General features: G+C 38.6%; 1 protein-coding gene across 2 annotated transcripts in view; it reads right to left on the bottom strand.

Moving 5' to 3' along the window:
* polr3a (polymerase (RNA) III (DNA directed) polypeptide A) overlaps positions 1-13,355 on the bottom strand; it is a 44,161-nt gene that overhangs the window by 996 nt on the left and 29,810 nt on the right. The window contains exons 21-29 of one of the 2 annotated variants that reach the window (XM_038272729.1): positions 10,474-10,509; positions 7,232-7,318; positions 7,059-7,141; positions 5,580-5,750; positions 5,139-5,232; positions 4,911-5,003; positions 4,486-4,650; positions 1,999-2,163; positions 1,598-1,729 (exon numbers count right to left, since the gene is read on the bottom strand). In XM_038272729.1, the coding sequence (XP_038128657.1) occupies positions 1,598-1,729; positions 1,999-2,163; positions 4,486-4,650; positions 4,911-5,003; positions 5,139-5,232; positions 5,580-5,750; positions 7,059-7,141; positions 7,232-7,318; positions 10,474-10,509 (1,026 nt within the window). The remainder of the gene's footprint in view (positions 1-1,597; positions 1,730-1,998; positions 2,164-4,485; positions 4,651-4,910; positions 5,004-5,138; positions 5,233-5,579; positions 5,751-7,058; positions 7,142-7,231; positions 7,319-10,473; positions 10,510-13,355) is intronic. The other variant, XM_038272730.1, reaches the window with a different exon arrangement.

The following is a 13,355-nucleotide window of genomic DNA, read 5'->3' as shown; positions in this document are numbered from 1 at the left end:
GCACCCGAAAGCATTTTCCTTATTAACAAATGTTGAGGCACAGATTCTGGCTGCATCAAGTCAATGAAGTCATTTCAAAGCAACACATAACATTAAAGCCCTCTGCCCTCGGAGAGGAAGAAGAATAATAGACACAAATTCATGGTAGCTGTGAGTCAGAGATGGGGGATCTGGGGTCAACAAGTCATCTCTATGTGTGAACAGCCACTGAAGCAGGAGAGTCCAACGTGTACAGTGAATTAACCTGTGCAGATTGGACTAACCTGTTCCAGTGGCTGTTCAGAACAAATACATGACTTAGAGATGACCTTTTGACTCTAGATCCCCCGTCTCTGCTTTGAGGGAAGAAGTAGTGTCTGATATTTTATGGTTACAAAAGCATTGAGTGAATGTGGTTCATAAAAAAAAAGGGTCTGAAGCATGTTTTTATCACCTACACTAATCAGGCCGTACATGAAGACTTTGCAGCCCATGACTGCTGATTGTCTTGGATCCAGGTTATTACCATTTGTGGACTTAATCAATAAAGCAAAGTACTGTATTTTCCGTACTATAGAGCGCACCTCACTATGAGCGATGCCGACCAAGGAAAAAAAAAAAAAAACTTGAAATGTACATATAAAAGCCACAACGAGCTATAATACACTGATATCTACTGAACTGTCTCCCACCTAACCTGTAGGGGGAGCTCTACATATAGCCCCTGAAGTAGGGACAAAGAAGTATGCTAGCTCCCGTTAGCTTGTTAGCTCAAAGCAGTAAGAGCTTCTACTGAAAAATGGGGCTTCATCAGCTCTTTATTTCAGCTCTGCAGCAGTACAGCTCAGTGTCTTTATCGGTTCGGCAGCTTTAATGTGGCAAAAATGTCAAATTGTGTGAATTTGTTCTCCGCTGTGCCTGCTGTTAGCATGTCGTTGTGCTAAATGAAATCAGCCTCTTATTCTTTCATTTCCAACTCTGACTTCCCCCTCTGGCGGTTAGGAAAAGTCCACAGAAAAGTCGCACCTTCTTATAAGCTGCATGGTTCAGAGAATGGGGGGGGCAAAATGGCGGCTTATAGTCCAGATAATACGGTAGTGTTTTTCCAAGCTAAAAATCAATTATATTTCAACAAAAAAATAAATACATGAAATACTGTAAATTTGTCTGTTGCCTTTGTTTTGAAATCTCCCTTTTGATTTGGGAATAAAATAATGTATTCTGTCCTCTAAACACTAAAGGAAACATTTCCCAGAGGCAACATTTAGCCATGTCTTTCATTTTAATGAAATCCAAATGTCTGCTACTGCAGGTAAAGGAGCAGCTGTTGCAGCAGGCACTTCAGGACAAATCATGATCACTGATCAGCCGGTTGCTGGCCAGTCTTCTGAACTGATTGTCCACCTTAAGCTACTGGAGTAAAGGGGACAGAATACAACTGGGCACCTCTCTTTCAGATTATGATTTTCAGAAATTGTGAAACTAATGGTTTTTCTTTCACCACTTTGCATTTAGGTCTTAATGCATGTTTTTTGTAAAATAAAATCATAAGAAAACAGTGTAAATTCTGTGGTTGTAACATGTAGAAATGCTTGAACAGAAGGAAAATGTGTGTTACCTTGTAGGACATGAGATCTGCCAGAAGCATGACGTGACGACGATCGATGCTCATGCCGTGGTTCACCATGGTGTACTGAATCTCATTAATGATGGTGGATCTCGCAGCCTCAATACCTAAAGTCTTCTCAACCTAAACAATAGGACATTAAATCAGGTTGATTTTGTTTGGTTTTCAAATTATTGGTTAGAAGCCACCAGCACAAAAAACATCTGATTGCTTGAATGTAAACAAGCAGCAGGGGAGGAAATTAAAAAAATAAATCAGGATTCTTTTGAAAACTCCAACTAGATAATGAACTCCCAAACAGCATGGACACAGCGTCATACTCTGAGCATCATTTGGTTTCCTTCCACTCGCTGTGGACTATTATAGTCTTTAAAACACAGGCAGACCAATACCTCAAACGTGTTGTTTGATGTGGTCCGGCTTCCATTGACACCATGTGTGGCCATGACAGCTCTCAGGTTGTCGCCCTCCACCAAGAGTTTGTACTTGTTCTTTCCGCTTTGTTCGTCGATGTGAATGACCGCTCTGGCAACTTCAGGGATTCCCTGAACCACTACCTTTAAGGAAAAAAAGTGGTAAGACATGTATGTAATCACAAACACTTATTCTGCATTAAAAATTCACCTCAACTTAAGAGAGCTATAGTGCTTTCTTTTCTCCATCATCAGATTTAAACCTCAGCTCAGAAATGTAGGTAAAATAACCATAAATCTACTTGACATATAAACAGTTTAGATTGAGATATTTAAGCCACATGGTAAAAAATGCATCAGAAAACTGAATTCCATTCATTTGCTGCATGGATAACTTCATTTCAGACAAATAAGTAAAAATATAATAAAAATTAAAAGCAATAAAAATGTAAGACCCTTAAACAAGACCAACAGAATCAAAATACTACATTTATCTGTGTGCTGCGAATCTATATGCCATTGGAACTGAATGAAACTAAGCTGTTTATCCACTAATTTAATGGATTAGATAAATTTTCTGAAAATCAGTTTTCAATCCACAAAGGAAACTTTTGCTGCTTTCAGGTGAAGATAAAAGCTGCCTAATCTTCTCTGAGGTCTCTTTTCCTCTTTGAAGCTGAACAGATCAGTATCTGCATGAAGTATCGCTTCTTGACATGACCATAGAGTAGAGCTGGGCGATATGGCAATATATATCGTGAGGACGAGAGAAACATGTCTATCGTGACCTTTCTCCTCTATTTTTTCTATCGTGATAAACTTTTTTATTATTATTATTACTGCTAATATACATTTTAATATAATTTGTTAATATAACATTTTGCGTTTTTGCTATGCAAACTCTAAGTGTATATAACGAAAAAAAAAGAGAATAAAAAGATAATGTGTAGAGAACATGGTTTTGCGACACTACACCGCTTTATGTCACGCGGCTTTGCACCATACGTTTGCGACATTACTGACGGAGAGGGCCCGCGAAATTTCTTTCCGGCTTGAAAAAAAATGAATGATGGACACCCAAGAAGATGTTACCACAGCAGCGGTTACAGAGTCCGAAACGGTTGCCAGGTCACAGACACAACAAACACCACTTTTGCCCAAAAGGGGAGGCAGCTCGGTTGTTTGGTTATATTTCGGATTTCAGCCATCTGATAAAGAACAAACGCAGCCGATATGTAAACTGTGCAGCAAAGCCGTTCCAGCGGCTGATGCAAATACTTCCGGCCTCTTTTACCACCTGAAGAAAAATCATGAACAAGAACACGGGAAACTACAACCACTCCGATCAAAACAAACAAGGGATGAAAATACAGGAAGCACTGGAAAGAAATTCTCACAGCCGAAGCTTAAGGAAGCATTCGCCCAAGGATCACAATATGAGAAGACGTCTCAGCGACACAAGCAGATCACAGGTGCTATTTCACGCTATATCTGTAAAGGCATGGCCCCCGTTTACATAGTCGAGAAAGACAGCTTTCGGGACCTCGTCCGTACACTCGATCCCAGATATGTGATGCCTAGTCGAAAACATTTCAGTAAAGTGGAGCTGCCTGGCTTATATGCTAGTTGTCGGGCTGAAGTGGAGAGAGAGGTACGCAGTGGTGCGACACATTATGCGTTGACTACGGACATGTGGATGAGTAGAGCAACACAGCCTTATATGAGTCTCACCATCCATTTCATCAAAGACTGGACCCTCCTAGTGGAAAACAAGGTAAGTGAAAGACAAGAGAAAAACCTGGCCTTAGAATTTTATAAAATGTCAATAACAAACGAATATTAAATGATTAATTACTGCAGCGCAATAGCCAAGATTCTATACTGTTCACTGTCATGGCCGCAAATTGCATAACTGGTGTTCTTGGTTTGGGGTTGGGATTCTCATATTAGGAAACAAGATGATGGGTAAAAAATAGGCGATGAAAGATTTTTTTCAACCCTGTCCATCCGACGGACTATGAAAACATAAAATGCAACATCAGTTGTGGTATATCGTGATATATATCGTTATCGTGATATAAAATAATCCATATCGTGATATAGTTTTTTTTCCATATCGCCCAGCCCTACCATAGAGACTTAACATTTGGATTTAAAAGTCACTTTGTTCCATCCTGCTTTTCAAATCGATGCTCAGGCTTGCAACTGTCCAACAGAAGCAGGGTGTTCTTATTATGTTCAATAAAAACACACAGATTAAGCAGATTGAAAAACTCTATAGAGATACACAGTCCTGGTTTCCTGGGAGCTTAATCACCAAGAGCTGTACCTCATAATACAACAACATAGAATCAAATTTCTGAATTTGTATGTAAAAAATACCCCCCAAAAACAAAAATGTATTCAGATAATGTAATTCTGGAGTTAATAAAGCAGAATTTACAAAGATCATACATTTATTTTTACCTTTGGAAGTTCTTCTTTTAATGACTGCAGTACGTAGTACATGGAGCTTTTGCTGTTCTCTTGTGGAGACACACAGACCACCGCTTCACCATGCACGGCGATGTTTGCAGGCTTTACTCGTAGCTTTGACATGCATATCGAATAACGCACAGTTTCTGCATTCACCTGGTGGACAAGAAATTTTGCTAATTGAGCTACAGGCAGTCAGGCAGCAGGAAGTTTTCTCAGAGCAAGAAGCGTAAAATATCTTTTAGACAGCTGTGAAACAAAGACTTCACGGATGAATAATGATGATACTATAAATTAATCAACGGAGAGTTTGCCTACTTAGTCACAAAAAAAAAATATTATGCAAAGCACTAAATTTTATGTCTATATTTTGAAACAAATGTCAGTTTGTTCCAAGTAACAGGAACAAGATGTACCTCCAACCGTAGCAGCCTTATTCTCTCCAGAGACAGCTTCACCAGAATGAAGCAGTCATCGGGTAGAAAAACCTCTTCAATATACTCTGAAATCTGCGGGGTTAGGAAAAGGAAATGTCGATTTAATAAACTTCAAAACTCAATATTGTTTACGTCTCAAAGAGTCCCTCTTTGTAAAACAATTTTTACAGCAGAATAGCACCCGATTCAGGCATTAGGGAAGATTACCTCTCCAAGAAGAGTCTTCTCAATTCTGCCCTTCACCAGCCGGGCAAAGTCGGCGTCATCCTCTAGATCCAAGTGGGCCGTGATTATAGGGGTGCTAAGTGGTGAGCAAAGAACTCTCAGTAGCTTATTCATAATAAATTAGGGGAGCATTTATAACTGTGATACATAATGGTAAGAAGAACTCGTTTTAGTTAAATACTCTGAATTAAGTGCTAAGCAGCAGCCTTTTCAACATGATTCTCAAATAAAGTTAGGCTGACCCATTAAAGAACATGCTCTTATTCATTTGAAATGTGATTATAATTGAAAACCTGATCTATACAGCAGAAAAGAATTGCAGCCAATTTTTTAGACTCATCACTTCAAAAAAAAGGAAAAAAAAAAAAACTTTCCTCTAAATCGACCCGTTAAGGACACTGAATTGTATTTGTAATTACTTGCCTTATATTCTTGGAAGCATTAATAATTTCTTTGATGCGAGGCACCCCCAGAGTGATGTTCATCGACGCCACTCCAGCAAAGTGAAAGGTTTTCAGTGTCATTTGAGTTCCCGGCTCGCCAATGCTCTGAGCGCAGAGGGCCCCGACGGCTGAACCTGGCTCCATCTGAGCTCTTCACAAAGAAAAAAAAAACGGTTTGAATGAATCAAACAGCAAAAATCATGGAGTAACCTCTTAAAATACAGGGTCAGAACATTTGATTAATACAGATCATGCAAGACGGAAATGCGCTGGTATATGCCTCTATGAGATGTTTAAATACTTTGTATGAATTATAAACTCCAAAATAGAAAACAACTGGGGACTCAATAATATTATGCTAGGTGATGAAACAACAGTGAGACATACAGGATTCAAATTTAAAAAGTATGTTTTTGTAATAACCTCTTCTAGCATGGCTGGACAAGCAGCTTTGCCCGTCCTCCTGACTTTGGTCAATTTGTAGCAGGCTTTGTACCTAGCAGACTGTTCATTTTTTGGTTTCTATGACAACCAGCAAACATTGCTTCCTTTGGCGAGCCATGCATCCTGATATTTGCATTTTCAGTGCAATGCATTATACTTTGACTTCACCTGATGAATCTGATGCATCTGATGTCACACATACATTAACTATTTTGAAAAATTAGATGGAATGTTGAAAGAAGAACATTTCAAACCCTCCAAAACAACATTTTTATGGGTGTTAACAAAAAAAATCAGAGCCTCTAATATTTAAAATTGAAAAAAAAAAAAAAAAACTATAAAAAAATGGGAACTCTGTACTACATGGCATAGGGAAAAGACCTCTGTCTCATTTTTTAGGAGTTTATTTCTTTTCATTCCTGAAAGATGTGAAACACCTTCTTGGGTTTCTACCAGAAAAATGTCTATAGTATCAAGAATAAATATTCTACTGCAGAGGTTTTGATATAGACCCACACCGACATACATACTTTATCTTTTTCACACATTACTTAGTAGTTTAGAAAAGTACAAATATTATTTAACAAGTTAATGCCAGGAAACACTTGCCCATAAGTGTTGTAAACAGACACAAGGAACTCATTGTATTGTTAACATCTTTATACTTGAACTGTCTTCTGTATTCTTTAAACTGCAAAATTCTGTTTATTCAAAATTTGTTTCCATCCTTCACAATTTATACTGAGACTTCATTAAACAGAAGTGGACTAACTTATTCAGTACAATTATCATCTTTAAAAATCATGGATGATATTCCATCAATAGGAGATGAGATATGCATCATTTTGATGTTGAGCTTTGTAGATACAAAAAGTTTGAATAGTCTGAGAGTGAATGAATGCTTTTGTGAGGTGGAATCATAAAATTTGCAATCAGACTTTCACATTAGTTTTTCACAATGATGGAGATTGATGCGAGCAACAGATTTTAGGGAATCCTAACATGAGTTTGGTACCTCATATACTTGTCTCTGCAGGTTCCTAAAAACTTCTCTAGTTGGGTTGGGGTTATTCGGTCCAACTGATAGAGAACCTTTGGCTGCAGGGAATAAAAAATGTAAGGTCAGATTTTGAAGTGATATTATATCTAGTGCAGTAAAGAGCAGAAACTTTATTAAAAAGCCCATACCTCAGTAGTCCCGTTATCATTGATGCCGTATTTATCTCTGGTCTTCTTGATCCTTTCTGACATGACCTTTATAAATTTCTTTATTTCCTAAGGTAAAGGGAAGAGAAAAAAATAAAACATAAAAAGGCCATTTATAAACAGTCATTGAATCCTTCAGACTGTGGTGACTGCAGGCTGTTTTCCACATGGGTTCATTGTCATGCAAAAGTTAGACACTGCAGTACGCCTTTTAAAACTGGATGCAATGCACTAAATTACATTGCAGACCTCAGAGGAAAAAAAGCATTAAAGTGAGCCATTAGACATTAAATGCATCAGTGTGATGGACAAAGATTATTGAACCACAAGACAGGCTTAAATTGAAGGCAACTGGACTTCCGCTCAGTTTTTCCAGAGATGCTTGGACATCTATCCGTGAGTGTTTGTCAGTTCTGGTGACTCACACCAGAGCAGTCCATAGTTAGAGCACTAATGTATTTAAGCAGCATGGAGGTCCATCTTTCTAAGCACATTCCAAGACAGATTTAAATGAACAACGCTGGGTTGTTGGAGTCTGTTATTTCGTATGGGTTTTGTGTTTGGGCATTTGATTCATATTGTGTTTGTTGCCTCAGAGTGAGTTCAAGAACCAATCTGTAGATGGCTGGAAGCTAAAACTACAATCCTCCTCCTATGTTCAGTGATGGCTTTTCTCTTAACAGAGAGGGATTCCTTCAATCCTCTATCAAACCATCTGCACTCTCTGTCCAAAATACGAATTTGTTCATGGAGTTGCAAATGTACAGCTGAATGTTACTGGCATTTCTGTGCTACAGCGTACATTTGTTGAGTTGTTTTGTTTCTCCAACAAAGTCCCAACAGTCCTTGCTGCACTAGAACCCATATTTCAAAGTCGCTCTGCTTTGGTTTGGGCGTTGTCTTTGGAATGGACCAGTGTTTTGTTGGGTTTGAAATTCACATACACTATATTGCCAAAAGTATTTGCTCACCCATCCAAATTATTGGAATCAGGTGTTCCAATCACTTCCATGGCCACAGGTGTATAAATTCAAGCACCTAGGCATGCAGACTGTTTTTACAAACATTTGTGAAAGAATGGGTCGCTCTCAGGAGCTCAGTGAATTCCAGCGTGGAACTGTGATAGGATGCCACCTGTGCAACAAATCCAGTCGTGAAATTTCCTCGCTCCTAAATATTCCACAGTCAACTGTCAGCTGTATTATAAGAAAATGGAAGTGTTTGGGAACGACAGCAACTCAGCCACGAAGAGGTAGGCCACGTAAACTGACGGAGCGGGGTCAGCGGATGCTGACGCGCATAGTGCGAAGAGGTCGCCAACTTTCTGCAGAGTCAATCACTACAGACCTCCAAACTTCATGTGGCCTTCAGATTAGCTCAAGAACAGTGCGCAGAGAGCTTCATGGAATGGGTTTCCATGGTCGAGCAGCTGCATCCAAGCCATACATCACCAAGTGCAATGCAAAGCGTCGGATGCGGTGGTGTAAAGCACGCCGCCACTGGACTCTAGAGCAGTGGAGACGCGTTCTCTGGAGTGACGAATCGCGCTTCTCCATCTGGCAATCTGATGGACGGGTCTGGGTTTGGCGGTTGCCAGGAGAACGGTACTTGTCTGACTGCATTGTGCCAAGTGTAAAGTTTGGTGGAGGGGGGATTATGGTGTGAGGTTGTTTTTCAGGAGCTGGGCTTGGCCCCTTAGTTCCAGTGAAAGGAACTCTGAATGCTTCAGCATACCAAGACATTTTGGACAATTCCATGCTCCCAACTTTGTGGGAACAGTTTGGAGCTGGCCCCTTCCTCTTCCAACATGACTGTGCACCAGTGCACAAAGCAAGGTCCATAAAGACATGGATGACAGAGTCTGGTGTGGATGAACTTGACTGGCCTGCACAGAGTCCTGACCTCAACCCGATAGAACACCTTTGGGATGAATTAGAGCGGAGACTGAGAGCCAGGCCTTCTCGTCCAACATCAGTGTGCGACCTCACAAATGCGCTTCTGGAAGAATGGTCAAAAATTCCCATAAACACACTCCTAAACCTTGTGGACAGCCTTCCCAGAAGAGTTGAAGCTGTTCTAGCTGCAAAGGGTGGACCGACGTCATATTGAACCCTATGGATTAGGAACGGGATGTCACTTAAGCTCATATGTGAGTCAAGGCAGGTGAGCAAATACTTTTGGCAATATAGTGTATGTTTAGAGAAAATCTCAGAAATTCCTGACACATACAAAATTAGAATGTTCAGCATCCCTCCGTCTTCTCCTCTGTGTAAGATGCAGTGCTGCTCTTCCTGTTTTTTGTTTTGGACAACTTAACGAATGCCCAGTTTGGATAACCAAATGCTTTGTTTGTGTTCTTTTTGCTTCTCCTCTCCTATTAAGGGAATATTGTCCATCTGTTAACTTCAATAACAAAAAGTCTATGTTCCAGTGGGTGATGCGAGTCAAAATTCAGATAATTGTCTGTGTGTGTAGGTTTCCTGTTAACCTCAGTATTAAAACTGCCCTTGTCTTCAAAGTGCACAGTACCGTCCAGAAAGGGGAACATGTTATTCTTGACATCCTGGTGAACTTGATGTGTCTGTACACTCAGTTAATGCGGTTGGTGAAAGCCTCGACTTTCAGTTTGGAGTTGATGTCACTGGCATAACTGAACCGGAGTGTTGGTTCTGTTCAGTTGTATGTGCAGAGTGCTCTGCTCTCCACCTTCTTCATGTTGAAAATTTTGCAAGAGAGGTGAAGGAAGCAGTCTGGGCAAAAAAAAAAGAGCCATCACTGAACAGAAGGTTTGCAGTGTAAGCTCTAATGCATCTACAGTTTGGTGATGGAATACCTTCCAAAGAAATGACATAAATAAACCAATTATATATAAAATGGCCAAATAAATCGCCCCTGAGAGTTCAACAACCCAGGAAAAGGGGTTGGTTGTTGATTTGTATCTCACTTAGAATATGCTCAAGAAAATGGACCTCCATGCTGCTTAAAAACAAATATTGGCGCTTCAACTAAAAAGTGCTCTAAGGTGGGACAACGGAATTGATAGAGAGTCCTGAATAGGTGTCAAAATGTCTTCAGAAAACCTAGAACCAAATTATTTAAAAATTTACACAGGCACATTGTCATTTTAACATTAACACTGTTATTCAATATATTTGAAAAGAATAATCGTGATGGCACACCATTCCGGATTTATTAAAACAATCCAACATGCTTGGTCACTGTACCTCCAGGTACTTCTCTGCACCAGTCTCTGTTAACTCCTTCATAAAAAGAAGTAACATTTTATATTATAAAAGGCAAAAATCTTTAAAAAGAAAGGAAATATTTACACCCAATAAGGAAAATGTTGCTCCTATAACACAAAGGTAGCTTTTAATTCTAATGATAGCATTTCAGTCACATTTATTTTGTTATGAAATATTAAAATGCCTTATAGAAGAATGGAAGTCCCTTTTACTCATTTTGTGATAGCCACAAACTTTAATGTCAGACCATGGCAGAAAAATTAAAGAAAACCAGACACCATGCATGGGAACCGTCATTGGAGGAGCTCTGGAAAAATCTAACTTTATGGCCTATATGAAAAATGTGTATGGTTAGCAGAAAAGTTAACCATACACATAAATATCAATAAATTCATCCCAATAAAATGTACTCAATAAAGTGCGATATGATATTTCTGACATTTCAATGCATTACATTCTAGGGTCACAGTATTTTTCACTGACCAATGTCTGATTTGATGTTTTTTAAAACAAATATTTCTAAAATGTCATATTAGAGGAGCTTTTATAAACATGGCAGAATAATTATGATACGATTGTACAAGCCTCTATTGTGGATGTTCTTCGTATTCTTTCTGAGGCTTTTATTTTGTAAATATGAGTATTGAAATTGCATCCCTATGGAGCGAAGTTAAGAAAAATTGACATCATTATTGCCTTGAGTTGCAACAATATTAATGCTTTGGATTTGTAAGGTGATTTGCAGTTGACTTGCATTATGTGCTTTAGCAGAGGAAGCCAAAAAGGTCACTTACAAAGCAATTTGAGCAAATATTTTATTCAAACTTTTATAGATTTATCAATGTATCAATATACTGGTTGATCAATCAAGACATTAATTTAGACATTTATTTTCAAGGTTATAAAAATTATGACACATCAGATGGATATACCCTATGATTGAATGGGCGGATCCCAGAATATGGGTGTCACAGGTGGGGGTCTATATCTTACCATGGGGAGTCAAGACCATCATCTGGCCTGCCCATCACCACAAGTAAATTCTCAACCAACCGGAAACACTGTATCAACATACAAGTTTGCTATTTCATCCAGCCATAAATGCCTAACTCCTGAGACCAGATTCATACAGTTTGTATCTTGAAAAGAGGATTTTAGGCAGTGGCAGCTGGCCAATAGAGGGTGCTAGGGCACCACCGCACCCACCACTGACCCTGTTTAAGACATATATTTTAATATGATAAAATAATATAATGAATAATAATATAATTTAATTTTAAATTGAAATTTAAAATATTTATGAATATATATATTTTTTTAGATGTGCAAGATAAATATTTAACCTTCAGTGACTAGTAAAGCGTCATTCCATTTTTCGCCAGATTGGTGACATATTTTCTCCCTAGGGTGCAAAAATCCTTGCCCATAGACCCTCGTTAAAAATTTTACAAAGGTATAGGAGAGCTGGGGGCGTAGCTCAGGTGCGTCCCGAGGTGGCAGGACGTGTATTTGCTCACCACCTCCTGCCACAATGCAGGCATTTTGCGGGTGATCGACAGGTCGAGTCGCGGGAGTTAGAGATCCATTAGAGAGAGAGAGAGAGAGAGAGAAATGGTGCAAAAAATGTCCCTTTCCAGGACCTGGTTTAGCGAGAAGGCTCGGCTAACTGCATTTAGTGAGGCTAACACTTTATTCTGCTTTCCCTGCATCAATTTGTCCTAAACATCAGGATCTGACCCAGCATGGATAAAGACAGGTAGGACTGATTTAAAGCCCTTTTTTTTTTAGAAAAGTCAAAGAAGAATGAACAATCTTGGATTCACATGGAAAATAATAGTGTACTTTTTCTAGGTGTTTGTTAATTTGCATAGCTGCTATTAAATACATTTTCAGAAAATAAATAGTTTTTATATATAAAAAAATATGAAGCTAATATTCTCCATTAAACTGGTACAATATTTTTTTTTAGGTTTGTGAAACAATACTGAGCCATGCAAAACACAGATTTCCCTCACAAAGCCTCAGAAGGGCAAGATTTATGTACAAAAATAAACCTGTAGATGAAATTATGTTTTCTTTTTAAAAAGTGTTTTTATAATGTTTTTTGTTGTTGGCATTCATATAAATATAATGGTGTGATAACTTAGTATACGTTTGATTGGTTTTTGGTATACGTCTATTTTGAATTTATATTAATCGATTAATTGAAAAAATAATCAACAGATTAATCGATTTGTGAAATAATTGTTATTTGCAGCTCTATCACACCTTAAATAATGTTGAGCGATTCAAGCCAGGTAAGTGGAACTGAGTCTATTCAATACGTAAGTAAAACACCCTTTATTTCTTGATGTTTTAGATGACATAACATAGGAAAGGTTCAAAGTAATTAGCAACATCAGAAACAACAGAGACAAAAGCACTGGGTGGCTGAACTGGTCACATATCAAACACATTATAAAATCCACCCCCTATAAAGGAATGCTTTGTAGAAAGATTGAAACGATATCAATGGTGTTAACAGTGAACTCATTAGTGTTCCTCCGTTTGGTGGATCCAACAGTCTCTAGTAGGGCTGGGCGATATGGAAAAAAAACTATATCACGATATGGATTATTTTATATCACGATAACGATATATATCACGATATACCACAACTGATGTTGCATTTTATGTTTTCATAGTCCGTCAGATGGACAGGGTTGAAAAAAATCTTTCATCGCCTATTTTTTACCCATCATCTTGTTTCCTAATATGAGAATCCCAACCCCAAACCAAGAACACCAGTTATGCAATTTGCGGCCATGACAGTGAACAGTATAGAATCTTGGCTATTGCGCTGCAGTAATTAATCATTTAAT

This window comes from Cyprinodon tularosa, unplaced genomic scaffold, assembly GCF_016077235.1.
Source record: "Cyprinodon tularosa strain WSP-4 unplaced genomic scaffold, ASM1607723v1 ctg84, whole genome shotgun sequence".
Taxonomy (NCBI): Eukaryota; Metazoa; Chordata; class Actinopteri; order Cyprinodontiformes; family Cyprinodontidae; genus Cyprinodon; species Cyprinodon tularosa.
Note: the sequence above shows the minus strand (reverse complement) of the source record. Positions and strands in the feature narration are given on the sequence as shown.